The 19,691-nt window shown below is 34.9% G+C and overlaps 3 protein-coding genes across 20 annotated transcripts; 1 reads left to right on the top strand and 2 right to left on the bottom strand.

Annotated features, from left to right (window-relative positions):
- Positions 1–255: 255 nt before the first annotated feature.
- On the bottom strand, positions 256–8,274 carry LOC102629247 (uncharacterized). 14 transcript variants are annotated; one of them, XM_006469818.4, is made up of 11 exons: positions 7,942–8,273; positions 7,366–7,710; positions 7,204–7,263; positions 6,702–6,869; positions 6,482–6,548; positions 5,823–6,193; positions 3,643–3,676; positions 2,710–2,831; positions 1,775–1,816; positions 742–819; positions 256–666 (listed from the first exon to the last, which is right to left on the bottom strand). In XM_006469818.4, the coding sequence occupies exons 2-11, from the start codon at positions 7,681–7,683 to the stop codon at positions 610–612; spliced, it is 1,317 nt and encodes a 438-aa protein (XP_006469881.1). In that variant the 5' UTR covers positions 7,684–7,710; positions 7,942–8,273; the 3' UTR covers positions 256–609. The 14 variants fall into 14 exon arrangements, 4 of the variants coding, with proteins under 4 accessions (XP_006469881.1, XP_006469883.1, XP_052290592.1 ...); XM_006469820.4 differs by having other exon boundaries at positions 7,366–7,639; XR_008052238.1 differs by lacking the exons at positions 256–666; positions 742–819; positions 3,643–3,676 and adding an exon at positions 5,239–5,371 and having other exon boundaries at positions 1,769–1,816; positions 7,942–8,274.
- A 1,094-nt stretch (positions 8,275–9,368) lies between these two features.
- On the top strand, positions 9,369–14,046 carry LOC102630503 (uncharacterized). 5 transcript variants are annotated; one of them, XM_006469824.4, is made up of 12 exons: positions 9,373–9,878; positions 10,334–10,459; positions 10,569–10,626; positions 10,710–11,418; positions 11,686–11,820; positions 11,989–12,224; positions 12,317–12,401; positions 12,573–12,665; positions 12,905–13,000; positions 13,097–13,234; positions 13,337–13,522; positions 13,612–14,046. In XM_006469824.4, exons 4-10 carry the CDS (start codon positions 11,050–11,052, stop codon positions 13,118–13,120), a joined length of 1,038 nt encoding a protein of 345 aa, XP_006469887.1. In that variant the 5' UTR covers positions 9,373–9,878; positions 10,334–10,459; positions 10,569–10,626; positions 10,710–11,049; the 3' UTR covers positions 13,121–13,234; positions 13,337–13,522; positions 13,612–14,046. The 5 variants fall into 5 exon arrangements, with proteins under 5 accessions (XP_024951446.1, XP_006469888.1, XP_006469887.1 ...); XM_006469823.4 differs by having other exon boundaries at positions 10,320–10,459; positions 10,844–11,418; XM_006469822.4 differs by having other exon boundaries at positions 10,320–10,459.
- Positions 14,047–14,892: 846 nt separating this feature from the next.
- Positions 14,893–17,017, bottom strand: LOC112497227 (protein FAR1-RELATED SEQUENCE 5-like). The gene is made up of 4 exons (XM_025095010.2): positions 15,857–17,017; positions 15,633–15,745; positions 15,308–15,521; positions 14,893–15,174 (listed from the first exon to the last, which is right to left on the bottom strand). The coding sequence occupies exons 1-4, from the start codon at positions 17,015–17,017 to the stop codon at positions 14,893–14,895; spliced, it is 1,770 nt and encodes a 589-aa protein (XP_024950778.2).
- Positions 17,018–19,691: the final 2,674 nt, after the last annotated feature.

Raw genomic sequence — 19,691 nt, 5'->3', positions numbered from 1 at the left:
GCAACAGCAAAATTCAAATCCCTAACATAAAGAAATGCAAAGACTATACTGAGCAATGTTAATAACAGACTGAAAGTATAGAGATCCAAATCTACAGATCAATTGCTTTCCTTTGGTGATGCTTCATTTGCTTCGTTTCTGATTGGGCCAAAATTTATATCAGATTTATAATCCAAAACTTGCATTTGTTAGTCAATTTTATTTAGCAATCAGTTACAATCAATACAATTTTTTGTAATATAGAATAAAAGCATGTAAAGGTGATTTCAAAATAAATTAGTATATAATCAAAGACAATAGTTTTTGATGTAAATTTTATCAACAGTGGCCCTTGGCGCAGTGGTAAATAGTTGAAGTTACAATCAATAGTAGGATTGGCAAAATATGGACTTAGGTCGAGCTTCTTCCTAAAGCACAAAATATCAAGAGAACTTAAAGGGGTTGGTTGAGAACTATTTATAACAATGGCAGGCAACAGATCTGGCAATCTACTTCAAAATAAAGGAGTTTCTGTTTTCTGTTCTAGAATACAAAATTTCAAGGACGCATTCTCACATTTCTGATTTTTCCAGATCTTTTACATGCCACAGCCTAGAGCTACTTTGGCAACTACTTCCTCTGCATCTTAAATCTGGACACTGGCTTTGATGATTGAGAACCAGAAGGCTGCAGCAGTCAAAAATACAGTTAGGATTTAAAGTTGATGAACAACATTTTTGTCAACGTGTGGATCAAAAATACCTTTGATGTGTTCCTGATTTGTTCCTGCTGATCTGTTTGCAGATTATAATTGTGCTCTATGATCGATTCTGTAAAAGCCTGCCAAAAAAGGAAAGTTAGCATGTCACGATGGTTAACACTCATGTAATTACACTATTTTCTTCACCTCATACACCCACAACACCAAAATCATTGGTATTGAAGTTTTTCTATTTATCGAATTTGACAATTACAAAGGTCAAACTAGGTATCCGGTTTTGATTGTGCCTCGTACTCATAAATTGTATGACCCCGATTCTTGGAAAATTGAGACAAAGTAGACAAACACAGCCTTGAGTTAGGTAGTTCTTCGGGAGTTTTACAGCATCAGCTGTTATTTAGCACCTTGGTTTTGTGCACAGGAATACTTGTATAACACACACTATAGAATGAAGTCTGAAAATGATGTGCTTTACATGTTTCACTAATTAATGCTAGGTCATTTTTGTTTCGTACAGAAACAATTCCAGAGATGCAAATGTGTTTTAACTGTTGCATAGAGTATTATGTACAAATTATGTCCTAATGTTGATGTGGGCTATGAAACTGACACAGCGATACAACGAGTATGAACACAGTCTTGAGTTATGTAAAAAACATTAATATTGTATATAGATGAATGGCCATCTTGATATAGAAACTGCATTCATACTCTTTGTACTTATACTATTCATATGTAAAAAAAATTAATATTGTATATAGATGAATGGCCGTCTCGATATAGAAACTGCATTCATACTCTTTGCAACACTGTGATTCATGGAATCTTGATGTTCTCCAAAAGGAGTTCCCATTGTAATCTTATTTATTTTGAATCAGTGGATTAATTGGTGATGATTATAATGCTTAGTGCAATTGGATGGCAGCTCAAATGCCATGCATTTTGATAAAACAGTCAATTAGACACCATCAGTCATACCAGAGGAAAAAGAATCAAATGAAAGGGAAGAAGCTTTGTTCCATAGTTATTGTCAATTGATCTCACTGAATTGACAATAAACAATGTGGAAAATACCTTGTAACGATCAAATTCTGGCTTTGAAGCCTGGGCAGATATCTGTTTAAGGAAAAAGATTTGTTAGGGCTTTGGCAAGGCAAGCTCTTCACCATACAAACAAATTGTGCACATCTCGTAGCAAACATGATATATCTTCTTGTTAACACGGAAATCTATAAGAAAGTATTACATCTATGATGATACTAAATATATCTTTTTCCTATGATACTAAATATATCTTTTTCCTTCCCTTCCAAAAAATAGATGAGCAGCATGAGGTTGTTCCATTACTCTTTTTGTAATAAGAACAGAATTTGGATTAATAGTATGGGATTTACAAAAAGCAAAGGAATTTCTACTTGGCGTCAGAGCTTGATCTGGATGAAGTCACCAAAATTTGTTCCGATTACAAAAGGTTATCAATTAGGTCCATAACTGTCAAAAGGAGGCTGTGTTGTGATCTGAAAACGAATGTTTGGTATACCAAAAATTGGAATTAATGACTGAGGATCAGTTCATACATTTTGAATTCTTCACTTAGAATCAGCAAAACATATTTCATATAACTGTTTAGGTAGCTTCTTTTTTAATTAAAGTATGATACAATGAAGTTGATACATTGAATTAGATAATGAGGGAACCGAGCACAGTTTGCAGGTTCTCAGTAAAACACCTGGCCTAATTGACCAATGAATTCTACTTCAGAGATATTATAAAACAGTCAAGAACTGGGGAACTGAGACAGCATATTATAAGGGCATAACCACTTTATCCAAGTAGGGCCAACTATCAAGACACTACATTTCTGCCATAAGAATAGTTTGTGCAACTAAAGATACAGTGGAAGAAGCTATAGAATGTACTACATTTATACCGCTTGGCAAGCAGTTAATATGCCAATTCCACAAAAGCATAAAGGAGAAATAATGCTTGTTAAGCTCAAATAGAATTACCTCCTGTATTGATAAAGGTGCTGTTGCAACATTATCTTCTTTAGGAAGCACTAAGGCCTTCTCAGCAGAATTAGCTTCCACATTAACATTGGTTGCCAAACTTTTGGTTCGAGGCTTTGCATCTAAATACGATAGAAAACTTTATTCTTAAAAAGCATCAAAACATGAAACATGCTCACCATTCATAGAATTGCACATACATCAGATGACTGTCTAAAGAGTATTATTGAGATTACTGATTTATGAAATCCACAAATCATGAGACAATGAGAAGTGCCACTAAAACATGCATTTCTTGTTTTTGTGTATTATAAGAATCTGAAAATTACTACTTCCAGGTTCCCTAAATTCTATCAAAGAGAATGATTAATGCACAAAACCTACAAATAAGTAGTAAATTCTAGATTAACCTTTGCAATAAGTTAAGAATAAGACAAATCAGCCACAAAAGCCTCCATGCCAAACAGAAGCCACTATAGAAAATTGTTATATTTAAAAATAAAGAAATTAAATTTCTTCAAACAAAATTTTTGTCTTCTTTTTGGGCAACTAGAAAGCAATGAAGGAGTTCTAACAAACTGTGGCACATAAATCAAAAAATTTATGCAGCCCATAACTTGTAAACCACACATAAGAAGAAATCGTAAAATCGCGTAGCTATTTCTTAATTAAAAAAGCCTTGTAAGGCATTGACGCAAATCAATTTCTCACAAAAAAAGAATTGATCATATAGTCATTTCAAACTAGCAAGAATTATAAAATTGTAATTAGAAATTTACAGAAACTGCACCTTGTCCAAACATTTTCCTGCTTATTGAGTTCCCCCCCCCCCCCCCCTCTCTCTCTTCTCCCCTCTTCTTTTATCCTCATTTTAGTAAGTAAAATTGAGCTCAAGTCAAACAGAAAAAACATGGGGAACTGCCAATGACTAACCTTCGAGTGCAGCCTGCACTGTCAATCCCGTACACTGCACTTCAAAAGTTTTTAGACAATGAATATGACTTGATTGGATAAAAAATGATTCATCAATTCAATAATGACTGTCAAGAGTGTCAGTAGCTGACACCCATTAATGAGCAATAATAACAACTAAGCAAGAATTTGAGATGCTGTCAACTTATGGACTGATTAGCCAAAACCTCAAAGGTTATTTTTTTTTATCCACTGTGGCAGTTTACTCCATGGGTAATTTTTAAGGACCTTCCTAACGTTTGGTGTATTGACAGTCTGATAAAAAACATTTATGTAATTACAAGGACCTCCCCTGATGTTAGTATACAGTAGACTGCTAGTGGACTGACGAAAAGTCAAAAATGCTCTTGGCTCCAAAAATGTTATGACAGCTACAACATGTGTAATGATAATAACTACAATTTGGCGCTAAACGGTCACCAAGGAAGTCTAAAACAACCAAGGAAAACAAATCATTGATGTAACATAATATTATTAAAAAAAATAAAATATAAATTAAGAAAATCAACAAAGCTGCTAATTTATTGAATATTTACAGCAGCCATGGCTATAAATCCAGCCATCATCAAGCTAGAAAATAACCATTACAGCCACTACTTCTTCAACTTTTTTCTCACAATTTTTTCCTTCATCATTCAACACATCTCAAAAGCTCAATAGTTAGTAAACTTCCATTTCAGCTACTGCTTCTTCAACTTTCTTCTCACAATTTCTTCCTTTCATCGTTCAACACATTTCAAAAGCCCAATAATTAGTAAACAAGACAATAAAGAAACCATAATTCACTCTTCAATGCATTCAAAATACACAACCAACACAACAGAATTAAATACACACACCCCTGCTAATGAAATACAAGGACAAACAAAAAATTGAACTGATATGACTAAGATACTCCCTTCCCATAGCTGTTAGAATATTATCAAATATTGTTTTTACTTTTTCAGTATAATAGAAAGATAATGTGCGATTTATGAATCCTGATGCTTGCTTTACTTTCTGGCAATGGCAGCTTCAAATTCAATGGCATTCATTCATTATGAATGTAGTTGTAAAGCCAGGAATTTATAATATTCAGACTGTGGAATTAGAATAATATTCCTTAGCCATTTAAACTGAATCCAAAGAAGAGAAGAAAAAAAGTCTTCCTTTGATATTTCAAATTTCAAGCCACGAGCCATATGAGAAAGGCAGGCCAGACGTAAGAACTAATGCTACTGCCATGGCAAAAGTCTGGACCAATTGGGTAATGGTACCTGCCATGCCAATTTCATGACAAACAAAAATCAAGTTATCATCCCCAGACCAAAACAACAGCAATCCCACCTTTTGAGTCTAAAATAATAAGTAAATAAATCAAAGATTTCAATTCATTTAAGTTTGAAATCAACTAAAACAGCCAAAAAAAAAAAAACAATTTCTTTTTCATTCAACATAACTCATCTAGCAGCTTCTTCAACAGATTGAGACACATTTTTTCATTCTTAATCATCACAACAAATTTGAAAAAAAAAAAAAGCAATGAATCTAACATCCAAGGTTTTTTGCGAAACTAACCTTTTTTGGGCTCCAATTCCAGTTGTCTCAGTTGCTAGCTGCAGGTGAAATTTGCTCAATGGCACCCTTTTGCTACCACTGCAGCTTGTCATGCTCATGCTCAGCTTAAAATTACTTGAAGGCAGAAGAGATTCTATAGTTACAAAAGCTTCTTCAGAGCTTTTCAGGCTTCAAAATGGCTGTGCATTTCATTTAATGAGAGAGAAAATGGATTTTTCTTTCATCTCAGATAAACTAAAAATAATATGCAGTGTGGATAATAAATTGATTATCCGTACCCAAATCTGAGTCATCGATGCAACTTTGTGTTCTCTTTTGAATTTCCTTTGATTTTTATATATGAAATCACTAATTTACCCTCATATACTAACAATATTCGAAAAGATGTACTAATGTCAGGGGAGGTCCCTGTAATTATGTGAATACATTCTATCAGACTGTCAAAACACCAAACCTTAAGGGAGTCCCTAAAAATTACCCTTTATTCAACTCCTTGTCCTATTTCAAATTCAGTGAAGTTATAAAGGAAATTATAATTATTAGTTCCACATGCTCTAACAAAAGGCAATAATCATGAACAATACCTCTGAATGTCTGAGATTATGATCAAGGGAAATCTGATTTGAAAACTGGTCAGAAACAGTATTAGCTTGTTCATCTTCATTGTTCTCATTGTCACTTCCAGCCGCATTATTTTGCTTATTTTCATCACTCCTATTTTCAGTTTCAGCAGCAAGTTCTGCCTCCTCAAGTTCATTATCTTCGTCTCCATATTTTGCATTGTCACTTTTAGCCACATTATTTTGCTTACTTTCAGCACTTCCATTTTCAATTTCCCAAGCAAGTTCTTCTTTCTCAAGTTCATCCAACCTGGACATAATACGGGCATATAATTCATCTTCATCTTTCAGGTTGTCAGCTTCAGAAAGCCGAGAAGAATCTTGTTTCAACAGACCTACAAAACAACATTGATATATCATTTTGAGTTCAAGTACAGAAAATATTCTAATTCACAGCTAATATCATTATGAATTACAAGCATGACATCTACAGAACAAAATTTAGAAAAGAAGAAATCCTAGAGCCTGCCCTTGGTGATGATTGGCTAATTTTAGATCTTGGGCTTTTGAAATGCCATTGTGGAGCTAGAAGGATAGAAAAGGGCATTCTTATTTCCAAGGATATTCTCAACCTTTTACAATTTTCCAAACAAGAAAAGGACCAGAAGGACACAAGAACCTACCTGATTCAGATGTCCTTTCAGACAAATTTTCCTCCCCATATTCTTCCCTTATCTCTACAAGACCCTCCTGTTAAACATATCAGTTCACAATTATCATTGTAGGGAGAAACACAAGTGATGAATCTTGTACAGCAGCATTCAATAGCTAATATTACATTTAATAACAGTGGCTACCATAGAAACTTCTAGGCAGACCTGAAAACAAAACGGTGAAACTTACTGCTGCTTCAGAAGCTGTAGTATCAAAAAATGAAGCCTCGGCTTGAAGATCCTTCATCATGGCTTTGAGAGAATCAACCTGGGAATCCAAGACCTTCCCCCTCCTCTTCAAAATCTCAACAGTTTGCTTGGATGTTCTCTCTGCATAATACCCTTCTCCCAAAAGAACCTAAAAACAATAGTCACTAAAAATGAAATCAGATGCTCAATAAACTACAAAACCTTGTACTGAAATTTTACCAGACAAGGCATTTTATTTCTTCTAATATTTTTCTTTATCTAACTATGGCTGGGAAATGGCAGTGGTTCTACGAAATTAACTTTCTAAATATTTTAAAATAATCTTTTTGTGCTTAAAGCACTTCCCGAGTGCCTGATCATCCTAAAAGAGGCTATAATTCACTATACAATGGACAAAAAGCACTTTCAAAGTTTACATAATGACTCCCAAACACTCCTTAGATTAACTAGAATATAAAAAAAATTAAACTTATAAGAATTACCATAAACTCATTGGTATGTATCAAACGCCCAGGAAAAAATGCTGCTTTTCCAAAAGGAACCTGTCAATTAAAAATTAAAAAAAAAAAGTTATTACTTTCTATTTTGAAAAGGTGGAGCAGAAAAAGTGCAAGTTAGTAGTGATTGGTGGGAAAGTGACTTGCCATGATATCATGGTGAAGTTCTTCGGGAAGTTTCTGGACGAGGTTAATGAGGTTTGTGTTATCACTGATGAATTCCTTAACTCGCTCAAGCTCCTGCTGCTTCTCCGACAGCGCGTCCTGCACGCGCTTAGCTGCTTTCTGCACGTCGTCGACTGGAAACATGGACGAGATCGAAGTCACTGTTCCTTTCGCTGTTGGCTCTTCCATTACTGATTGATTGATTTGATTGATTCTCTGAAGTGGGTTTTGATCTGTTAAGTTTACCGAACAGGCCCTAAAACTCCCAAGAAAATTGGCAAAATGCAACAAATTTTGCATCAACTACCAATCGTGCATCCTTTTAAACTAACAAACAAAATTTCATTAGCAACATCGCAACAATACCAATACACCATCACCATGACAGAAATCAAATCAAATAAATACTATGAACATTGAATAGAAGAAAAAAATTAAAACATGTGCTATAAAATTTATTAAATTAAATAACTAAAGTATTAATCACAACTTAATTAATTTGAATAATTTAATTCAGGCCAAAAATTAATGAAAAATAAAAAACAAGTCTCAACTCACTGTCTCCGACAGCCATTGAGATCGCAACAGTTGAAAGAGGCTGCGATGGCAAATAGTTCAGACCAGAGGGTGATATGGTGACGAAGATGGAGTGTGAGAGCGAGCGCGAGAGAAAGGGGGGTTGGTGATGTCGGCTTAATGCTGCATGCGTGTGAGAGTGAGTTGAGAGAGAAAGGAGCTGTTAGTGGCTTGGTGCTGCCGTGCTCGGCTGCCACTGTGCAGGCTCTATGCCAGCAGCGTGCATGTCACTAAGAGAGAAGGGTTGTTGAGGAGTGAGGCCTGAGAGAGGGGCTACTTGTGTGCGTGCTTAGGGAGTTGGGCTGCTTTTGGCACACATGATTAGATTGCACTAATTATAAAGATGGGATTGAATTAGATTTAATTGAATTAAACTGAATTATATATTATTGTCTTATGTTTGGTACAATATTAGATTAGACCATACTAAATTATATTTGAATGAAATTAAATAGCATTTAGGTTGACATTTTAATATAAATATAGACTATTCATGAATATTTAATAATAAAATAATTACTAAAATTAATTTAATAACAATTAATTAAAAATTAAATAAATAAAAAATTAGTTATTAGGTAATTATAGTAATAATAAACAAATATAAATTTGATTAGGTTAAATTAAATTAAATAAAAAAATTTAACTTAATTTTTTATTACATATTTCAATAAATTTTATTTTATCAAAAAGTTACAAATAATATAAAAGCAATCAATTATTGGTATTGTTAATCTTCATTACTAATTTTAATATAGTGATTATTGAATTAAATATTATATTAGACATTCAAGTAATAGTTAACTAAATAGACAATTGTTTTAAAAGCTAATCTCTAGTAAACTTGTGTTTAAATTGGGATTGATAACCCCATGATCTTAGGACTAAATTCAAATTTAGTCCCATAATCCAATCCAAAGTGAAGTTTGCCAAACATAAGATAATCACAAATCACAAAATTAATCTAATTCTACATTTAATCCTATCTTCCAAACATAACCTTAGGAATACAGTAATTATGACTTTTTTAAAGTTGAATGAACCGATCAGTTTGTATATTTAGATGCCCAACTGAACACAAACCGTTCAGTGCATGTAAAACTAAACCATTTGGATTTTGCCCATGAAATTAATCGAATCGAACCAAGTAATTTTGGTTCGGTTCGATTCGGAACCGAGCGCCTAGCCTATCATTTACATTCGATTTGAAAAAATTAGTTATATTTTACTGGATGTACTTGGGAAATTTACAAAAATGATCCAAAAACATTGGTATTTTTTAAAATTAGTCATCCTAACTTTTCTATCATATTTAGCCCAAACAAAGGGTCCAGCTACCTTGTAACGGTTATAAGTAATCCCCCTATTTTGTCTTTCAGAAAAGCCACCATTGGATTGAAACTATTGTAATCTAACGGGTAAAATACAATAGGCTAGATAGAAGAGGTTAAGTGCAACCGGCTTTTCTGGTGGCAACACTTTTTGTTCTCCGATCCACTAACGCCCACTACAAACAAAAAAAAAGGATTTTGATCAGGTGTAATCGAGAATTTCTGTGTCTAGCTACCAATTACCAGCAACCATTTTCTTGAAATCGCATGCTTGAACATCTCACATCATTTTAAAGTTCGTTGAAATTGAGTTATTTAATAATTTTGGGTTCAAAGAAATTAGGGTTGTATTTGGGAATATCAAGTGTAAGGGGATTGTCGTCGATAATAAAAAACGAAGAGGAATGCAAATGGAGGCTTTTTTCGCATCACGGTAGCCATATTATACAAGAGAAATAACAGTTCAGGAGCATCATTCAACTTAGAAGAGAGGTGGTGGGCGAGGCATAAAGAAGGGGATTTGAAATGATCCCAGTGCGGGTGTGGAGAATCAAATGCGAATGCGCGAGCGTGAAACTTGAAATTTAGGTAAATCTTCGTAAAGAATTGCAAAATTGGGGATTCATTATCGTGATTGCACGGAAAAAAATTAAGTTTACTGGAATTGAAAAATAGTATTGTATTCCTTACTTGAAATGATGCAATGAAGTACCCACATTATATGCGTCGTGAGTAGTATATTGTTTTGGATTATGACAATGGATTTCATGTAAATGTAATTTAGTTGGATTGATTTCAGTATGCAAGCACTTGATTTTATTTTATACCATGTAAACAGGTTATATTGTCTTTGCCCTCGATGATAGACTGGTTATGTGAAAAAATATTGTATAGTAATTATTAGTAAATAGATGAAATGTTAATATGTGATGGTTATATGATATATGAATAATTAAGGCCAAAGTCACTAGTTTGAAGGAAGGAAAGAAAAGAGGAATGTTAAAGCGATATGTATGAATTATTTGACAGTATTTTGTTGCAAGAATGGAACTGGGGAGAATTCGTAAGTGGAAGGCACGCAATCATAATAGACATCTTGAAACAATGACCATTGTCAATGGCGAAGGCAATGAAGCCGCACAAAGTAACTATGGATTTGTCAGCTTCTTGTAAGTTTGTGAAAGAGTACCGATAAATTTTGAAGTCAATTAAATTGTTTGCAAAGACAAGGTTGAATATGATATATTGGTAAATCATTGCAATTTTGTAAATGTGCAGTGGGGAAGCTGTACGTCGAATGAAGGCAAACGATGCAAGGGCATGCATTACGAGAGAGGTTAGTAAATTGGAGGCGATGTTTTAATTGATTTAGTTGAGAATATATTGGAAATGTTATGTAATAATATTAATTTTTTGTAGGTTCGCAAAGAACTAGGAATGGAATTTACAAACTTACCTCCGAGCGAAAAAAGCAAATATATAAGTCAATCGCACAGAGGTGAGAAAGTTGTTGTTGAGGAGACAAAGTTTCTAACTCGATGCGCACTCGACAGGTTTGCAGCTGCTGTAGGACAATTGACAGATGACCAGAGGGAAGTAGTTTCTGAAATGGGTCTGGACAATCTAATTAAGCTTAATTGTGGAAGATTGAAAAAGGAAACTATGTTGTTGGCTTGTTCAGAGGACTGATGTGGCTAGGTGTGTGATAGAATTTAATGGTAGGGAGTTACAGCTTAGTGCCAATAGTTTTGCCTATATAATGGGAGTATCTGATGGGGGAATGCGACTCCAATTAGAGGGTGATAGGTCAGATGTGGCCGCATATCTAGACAAGTATAATGCAACATCAAGTGGAATTAACGTTAAGACTTTGGCCGATATTCTGCAGAATTCAAGGGAAGCTAATGATGAATTCAAAGTTACATTTATGTTATTTACCTTGTGCACCATCTTATGTCCTCCCATTGGGGTACACATAAGTTCATCTTTCTTATATTCTTTGAAGGACACTGAATTCATAAGTAAGAGAAATTGGGCAAGCTTTGACTATGACAAATTGATTCAAGGTATTACAAGATACAAGGAGGACCATCTTGCATATGTCAGTGGTTGTGTGCTATACTTGGAGGTAAATATCGTATTATCTAATTTCATGTAAACGTATAATTAATAATATAAGTGTTTCATACGGTTTTATACAATCACAAATATTAGTTTTCACGTTAAAGATATGAATGCACATCAAGATACGGGGATGAAACTTGAACATGAGATATATCAAAGAAATTACTATTTTGTAGGACTTGTAAGCAATTACACAGCTTCATTTGCCATGAAATTTTTTGGAGTAGTAGTTAAACTGACTTAAAATTATTTAATTTAATTGTTTGTGTAGATGTTCTGTAATTCAATTGTATATGGTGGACTACGTAGAGATAGATCGATCAGCCCAATTGCACTATGGAATGGGTGCGAGATCAAGAGGTTAATAAAGTGGATAGAGAAGAAATGTGGTTATGGGAGCATTAAGGTTGGTTAGTTATTTGTGTTTTTTCCTCAATTGCTGGTGTTGTAGGTTGGATGTACTGATAGGCAATTGTGTTTAAGTAACTAGTATTTTTGGTCGTAATGGCATAACATCTACATGTCTTTAAATAAATGAATTAAATGGTTAACTTCCAAAGCCATTTTGTTTCAGGTGACAGTTCCTTTAAATGCCGGTACAATGAAGACATCAGCTGGGGGTAGTTGTATTCATAGTGAACAAGATTGCACTAATCAATCATCAATTAGGCAACCCACAGACACAGTAAATGACCCACTCTCGAATTTAATAAGCCAATATAGGGCTGGACCTTTTGTTGTTGCAAGGTCATTGGAACACATAGACATTAAATTAATTAAATACATCATGAATGAAGACTTAGAGGAAGGGTAAGCTTTCGTTGACAATATTTCTGTCAGCTATGAGGGTGTTATAGTTTATCTGAATTTGTGAAATATAATAAACGCTATGACATGTGTAGGGAGACGATTGTGCAGACGGACAAGCATTGTTTGAGCAGGAACTGCATGTTGTCGTTAGCACCCACACGGTTGATAAATGTAAAGGTTAGTAAAAAGTAATGAAAGTTAAGGTGGATTCAGAAATAACTATTGCTTATTAAATTAAATGATTTTTCTTTTGATTACATGTTATTTGGGCTTGAAATTATATGATTGTGACATAATTCAATCATGAACTGCATTAATGTTATGCTGTCCCGGTTTGTTTTAGTGCAGATTATCTTCGTTATCACCGAAATGCTATCTACACTGCAGAAATGCAGTGAGGCAGACCAATGCGACAATTGGTTTCTTCCAGTTCTTATTATTGTAAGCAGCCAATTAATGACTATATGTGCATCAATTGATTTGCAGCTGTTTTGTTTTTAATGGATATCCTGGCTGCTTGAAAGAATGATTACTTTGTTTAGTGTTTTATGTTTATGTTCAATATGCCACGGAATGGAATTGGATGTTATCACATAATATGACACGATGACAATGATGTTCCTGTAATGTTAATAGATTTGCTAGGGTGTGGTATTAATATTTGAAAACATCTGTTGCAGCCACAGGTAGTGAGTGGAGAGGGACTCCTGCAGAGGTGGGTTGAGGAAAATGTGACTTTGACACATAAGAATAATGACCTTCATACATACGAGAGGGTATGGTTAATTAAGTTTACTTAAATTCTATAAAATTTATGTTCTGACAGAAGACTAGAAATCTTAGTATATTGCTTGTTTAACATTAATGTACAGATTATTGTCCCAGTGAATCAATGATTTGCACATGGGTACTTGCTAGTGGTTTTAATTCAAGAGCACTGTACTGAGATATGGGACCCAGTGCCTACTTCATTGACATCAAACCTGTTTGTGATAGAAGTGCAACAAATTGTAAGCTACGCCTTTATGTTTTGAATATAAGAGTTGGTATTTAATTGTTATACAAGTCAATTTAATTCCACTAAATTGCATCACAACTTATTTTATGACCAGCTGAATTGTCTTGATACGGTTCTGAACGAGGAAACCCGGACAAAATTTGGCGGCTGCTTTGCATTTCGGACATTCTCTATTTTTCAACCATACTCTCTTGTTAAGGAATGTCAGGCACACGACTGTGCTGTTTATATTGCTATGTTAATGAGGCGCAAAAGACGAACAATACAACCTGCACCAGAGGTAGAAAAACATGTTGTTGCCGTGATACTCATAATTTTTATTATCCACGTATAGAATAATGATGTATATACAATGTTATTTGATTGCAGATTTGGTCTTCAGACGAAGAACAATTAAGGCTTCTGTTGTTGTTGGTTCAGTTTGAGAATAATGATGTGAGGAATAAAGTTGTGGAAAATGCAAGCTTTCATTTCATTGAGACACAAAGAGATGCCCTCAAATGAGACGATGATTTGGCAAAGAGGGTAAGGACTAACAGAATGAAGTCGCGAAAAATGGGCTATGGGCCACGAAAATAAGTGTGAGAGTTAACAGTATATAAAGAAGATTAAATAGACGTTTGTCATGTTAAGCCTACAATAGTTTGTGGTAATTACAAAAGTAATGAACTGATGCATTATTGTCTATCTTAGTTATAACTTACTATCCTTATTTGATTCTACATTAAGTAAGATTGGTCGTATACCGAAGTTTTATAAGTTTTTGTGGTAAAATATTATAGAATCTGTTATTCTACTTCTTTATTTACTGGATCACTTCGATTTATTTCAAGCATGAACTTCAGCCATAAATTTAATTCTGGTTCGTTAGAGTATCCAACAAAGACGGGTACAATAAGGCCATAAAGCAAGTTCATCTAAGATATAAGTATATTTTAGGTCAGCTAACCGCTGTTTTTTCCTCGAAGCCGATGCCTGAAATGAGAGAATTTAGGCTTACCACTACCCGCCATGAGGTTAACTATTGTAGTGAGATATAATACCCGTCATCTTATTATTATAACCTACGATTCATGTGGCAGAATAACATTTAGTTATATAGTCACCCTGCATTCAAAACTATCTTTATTTATTAAATGCAGTACTTACTCACAATACTAGAAACCATGTCCCCTCCATAGGTGACCGTAATTTGTTGCATATATTGATGTACTTGCATTGGCCCGTTCATAATTCGATAAGAATCCTTCGATGCAAGTGTTGTCAGTTGAGTCATTGTCTATGCTGACGGGGAATTGTTGAAACCATGGTTGTGAACCACTGTCAAGGCTTAAGCTATTGCTGTTATGTGAGTGTGTGGACTGAGCATTCTCTTGGTTGCCTAGTATAGGAGTTGCCGTACGCATTTCCGATTCTGAGTCCTCTTGTATTCATTACCACATTCTTTTCACACATGAATTGACTTCCTTGCGTGGCACATTCAACATTTGCTTCTGTCGGTTGTTCCTTCCTTTTGCACTTTCGAATCGTATGTCCAGGCTGCCTGCAGCCACTGCATCTTCTTTCTGGTGGAGACCCTATTTTCTTCTTCTTTCTACAACCTTTGGTCAAAACTACAGTCGGGTCTTGAACATGACTTCTTCTTCCTAACTAGCCCTCTAATGTGTCTTTATCTTTATCATATATTAGTGCTTCCAACCGTAGTGACAAGTTGTGTGCATCTGTAATGGTAAGCTCAAAGGTTGCACAACTACTGGCAGCTAGTCGTTGCAAGTTTCGACAAGCAGCATGCAGTGATCCCAGTCGTGCTTCCATGCTCATGTATGGGGAATTTGATTTTTCTTTCTTCTTATGTGGGCTTACCCCAGTTTTTGCATTCTTAGTCCATCTACCCAAAATAACACAATTTGGAATTGTTCTAATATTTTCTACCTTCATCACAGTAAAAATATGTGAGCAGGGAATGCCAATAGTCTCAACCATTAGGCAGCTACATAAAACACTATCCCACATGCCCCCTAATTTCAACATTCCACTCCTTATCAGCAAAATCATATTTTTTTACCTGATAAACTCGTACTACATCGTCATTGGATACTTGTTTTGTTGTCATGATGCCTTCCTTGGTAATTTGATTTGTGATAATGCGAAATATAGCCCTTGTGTAAATGTCCCATACCTGCCCCTCGTATACCTTCAGGTGAGTTCTCAACACAGGCCGACCGTCGACACTATCATAGTCATCATTACCTTCGACATCTCGCTGTCTATCCATTAGCCTATCCATTTGTTTGACAAATGATATGAGTCTAAGTCTAATACTAACGTAGAGATTTAAAAATGCATTCATTCATTCGGATCGCTGTGTGCTCCTCATTCCACCAAAAAACTTTCCTTGTAGAAATGCTTCAGCCCATATATATTTGTCACTGTACATCTTCGTCACCCAGTCATTGTTTTCAACATTATGGCGTGCCACTAACTCCGTCCATGCTTGTTCAAGCTAATCAATAGTATATGGTTGCAGCATGCATCTTTGAAATCCATTAGTAAAATCCTTGTGGATATTTGCCTGTGCATTTCTAGCTAGTTGCCAACAACATAGTCTATGTACTGATTGAGGAAATTTCTTTGATATTGCATTCTTCATTGCCTTGCTGCCATCCGTTATTACTGTTTTAGGCTGCTTACCGTCTACTACTTTTAAGAAAGTTTCCAATAACCAAATGTATGCGTGTTCCGTCTCATCTGAAAGTAATGCAAATCCAAACTCAATCATCCATCTGTGATGATTTATGCCCAATAACACAACAAATGGTTTCCGATAAGCATTTGTTCGATATGTTGCATCAAAAGCAACAACATCGCCAAACACCGCATAATCTGCTCGGCATCCACCATCACACCAAAATAAGTCTCCTAACCTATTATCTTCATTAATTGTGTGCGCAAAGTAAAAAGCAGGATCATCGCACTTCTTCCCTTCCAGATACGAGAGGCAAGTTTCCGCATCCGATTCATGTAGTAGTTTCCTACAGTGTGTGTCCATTTGATTATGCATGTCCTTCCGCGAATATCCAATCTTATTGTACCCTCCCGACCTCTCGACCATATACTCATGTATTTGGGATGGTTTCATACCAACCTTGTGAAGAGATGATACCGCAACTAAGTCTGCTCCAGAAACCTTCCAATGGCTCCTTATATAGTAAACATATTGAGGTGGTGTTAGTGTGTGGTTGTGGCCAGCACTGAATTGCGTACATATCCATGCAGTATTCTCATCATTCCGTTTAATCTTAAATGCAGCTTGGCAACCAGTCCGAGGCAGGGGTCTTGCCTCTCTTATCCTATTATCTTGACAAAGAAACTTCTTTGGTCGATACCCTTCTCGGCTGCAAACCCACTTTCTTCCAATGAGCACACCTTTAGTATTCCATCTTTTATTATGTCGTCGAACTCCGAATCCCATTTCCTTCGCATATTTACAGTAAAAGGAATCATCATCTTCATCAGTTGTAAATTTCCGACCCAAAACATCTACTGTCTTAATCCTTCGTAAGGCCGATTCATTGTTATCAGCATTCACCTCATTTTCTGCCTCCTCTTCAGTTTCTGTATCTATTTCAATGGAGTCCTTATTCATCTCGGTGGGGGGATCACCGTCGGTTGCTGGCCATTCATCGTTCTTGTCTGCATGCATTTCGTGAGCTCCTATCTCCATAATTTGGTAACTCAAATCACATTCACTCTGAGAACCCGATGTCCACGACATTTTATACCAACGGTTTGGCTGACAAATTAAAGAGTTTTTTTTATCAAGGATTTATATAGTAATGGGTAGTCGATATAAGCTCACGTTAATGATTCAAATTTAGTTGTTATAAACTAAGAAAATGAAACTAACATTCATGTAATGTACACGTTAACTAAGTGTCTATAGGCAAAACGAATGTTAATGATTTAGCCAAAAATGAAGATACTTACTTTGTGAAGTGGGACGAGCTGATGTACTCTCAATCCCAATATAGGCAAATAGTGGATATGATTATTGTAGATGTTATCCGTGAACTTTACCACCTCCTGGCTGCCTTTAACGTCAATAGAGTTTGTTCTTGTTAAAGTGTCTTAAATTTTGCTTTTGTCCACATGCAGTCAATGTTGACCTTTGATGCACAGTTAAGCGCGGGCTCATTGTTCAGTCTCCCGCCCTAATAATTCGCAATTGGTTGTTGCAAAAAATTTAAAACGAATAATTAATCACATTCGATAATGCCTATGCTGAGAAGGATTCCATAGCTCGATAGTCATCGCTTACAACCATTTCAATTATTGCTTAAAATAACCCAAAAATTGTTGTTGTGGCCTAAGACTAATATGAACTCTCTGTGACCATCAAAGCACGTATAAGCTCGTTCAGCCTGAATAAAATATGTACTCTGTTTAATGTTTGATTATTTCATACATACTTTCATTTAATTGTTTTAATAAGAGGATTCTGCCTTTATAATGCTGTTTAGGTGTAGGAGTATATCAGACATGTAATATTTAGGTACATAGATGGCAATAAAAGCGTTATTTCATTAGTGCATTCATCTAGCTTGTCGATAACAATGATAGTTTGTCATTTTTTAGCCATAGGCATAGTGGAGTTGTTTGATTAACTTAAGTACAGCTGCAGTAATAACAGCAAATAACGCAATGGTTACACCAACCTCCAACCACTTTCGGTTTATAAGAAGACTATCATTATCCATGGCGTTGAAGGAGGTGGGAATTTCTTCTCTGCGGTCTGCCACAACTATATCGGAATATTTAGCTTCTTGGTTACAGGCAACACAATGTGCTTCGTATGCCTTTTCAGCAGATTCCTTTGATTTATACGACTTGAATAAGTTTCCAGGAAATCCATTCACTTGCAATTGACATTCAGGCCACGATTCATAAATCCCCAGTCTTCTTCCAACAAACACTACGTAATAAGTAGTTCGTGCCATTGGCTTCAAAAACCTGCATTATTCCCAAGTTTATTATCGACAGTAAGAACTTATTTATGGGGGGATTGGTTAGGCTTTGTTTCAACATGTGAAGTAATTGCAACACTGAAAATTTAATTCCTTCACATAAGGCAATTACACTAACTTAATTGACTTTTTGATCTACCCACATTAGTTACAAATTGAACATTTACAATAGTACTGAAACCCTAACAAATCCCGACAGTATTAACACAAATAGCAGATGTAATTGTACACGACATATTATAATCCCCTCTTAATAACAAATCTAACATACAAAACCGCATATAAGGAGATTTCATGCTAATTTTATGGTTTATTTGAAGACATAGTATGATTTAGGGCGATACTTTCCTTTAATGGACACTGACTTGAAAAAGAACAGTCCAATGCGAGTGCGTATCCCTCGATCTCTTCCGTCAGTGCACGTAATATGAGGACAATTACCACAGATCAAACATTCCTCTCGACAGCAGAGTACATGCCCCAGTTTATAGAGCATCCATGCCTGTGGGAATGGATAATTTGGGTCGATCAAGAAATGGTTTGAACCTTCGCTGGGAAAAGGTTTTATACTGGCCAAATAGATATAGCCATCTGGCACGTGGCAAGGCCACATATTGGTCATGGGATCTGGAAACTATTGCAATACTTTGTTTCTTACACATGTTGACATGTACATAATGTTATTTCATAAATATTTGGGACTTCAGATTACGTTTTGCTCATCGCAATTTAGTTATCACCTTATATGTTAAATGCGTTGTATATGATAGACATTATTTTTATTTAGTTGATTGTTAGGTATATGTGCCAAATACGAATGGATAACCACTTACTATGTTTGGATTACAACACATGCAATGAAAACTATAATCACAATATATGCCCGCATATAATGAAATTAATTTTAATTACATTTGTAACGCGATAATTAAAACAACACTCTCATGCTTTGGTGAATGGATTATCGGCTCTTTCTTGGCAGTCAATTTGTTGATGGTCCGCGAATTGTATATCGAGATAGTAAGTTATAGGGTTTGAAAAATAAGTATTCATTCATACGTTTATTTTAATTTATTGATATAATTATTGGTATCATATAACTGTAACAATATATTAAACTGAATAATAAACCCCATCTTTTAGTTATACAATATAAATTTTTACAAGACGTTTGATTACAGTTAAGACTGTTATGCGATTAACTTATGTTTATTTATTAGTATAAATGTGATTATTCACTTATTAATTTTTCATACAACAATAATAACTATTTCTATTATTTAATGAGCATTCTATTGTTATTATTAATAATCTTTGTTATAATAATAAAAATCATATGAATATTAATATTAATAACATTAATATTAATATAATGGTGATGATGATGCCATAATTAAGGCATTTTAGTGAGAGTATAACTATTGG

Source organism: Citrus sinensis, chromosome 2 (assembly GCF_022201045.2).
Source record: "Citrus sinensis cultivar Valencia sweet orange chromosome 2, DVS_A1.0, whole genome shotgun sequence".
In the NCBI taxonomy this organism is placed as follows: Eukaryota; Viridiplantae; Streptophyta; class Magnoliopsida; order Sapindales; family Rutaceae; genus Citrus; species Citrus sinensis.
The sequence above is the reverse complement of the archived record's forward strand: the minus strand, read 5'-3'. Positions and strand labels throughout refer to the sequence as shown.

Excerpts from the sequence above, each read along its gene's own strand:
- LOC102629247 (XM_006469818.4), bottom strand. The coding sequence starts at position 7,683 with ATGCAAAATTTGTTGCATTTTGCCAATTTTCTTGGGAGTTTTAGGGCC. Across the intron at positions 6,194-6,481 it reads TGAAAGGACATCTGAATCAG|GTCTGTTGAAACAAGATTCT; the intron begins GTAGGTTCTTGT and ends GTTGTTTTGTAG. Across the intron at positions 3,677-5,822 it reads ATAATCTCAGACATTCAGAG|TGTACGGGATTGACAGTGCA; the intron begins GTATTGTTCATG and ends TTTGAAGTGCAG.
- LOC102630503 (XM_006469824.4), top strand. The coding sequence starts at position 11,050 with ATGGGAGTATCTGATGGGGGAATGCGACTCCAATTAGAGGGTGATAGG. Across the intron at positions 12,666-12,904 it reads TTCTTCCAGTTCTTATTATT|CCACAGGTAGTGAGTGGAGA; the intron begins GTAAGCAGCCAA and ends CATCTGTTGCAG. Across the intron at positions 13,001-13,096 it reads ACCTTCATACATACGAGAGG|ATTATTGTCCCAGTGAATCA; the intron begins GTATGGTTAATT and ends ATTAATGTACAG.
- LOC112497227 (XM_025095010.2), bottom strand. The coding sequence starts at position 17,017 with ATGTCGTGGACATCGGGTTCTCAGAGTGAATGTGATTTGAGTTACCAA. Across the intron at positions 15,746-15,856 it reads CAAAGAAATTTCCTCAATCA|CTTGAACAAGCATGGACGGA; the intron begins GTACATAGACTA and ends ACTATTGATTAG. Across the intron at positions 15,175-15,307 it reads ATGTAGTACGAGTTTATCAG|GTAGAAAATATTAGAACAAT; the intron begins GTAAAAAAATAT and ends ACTGTGATGAAG.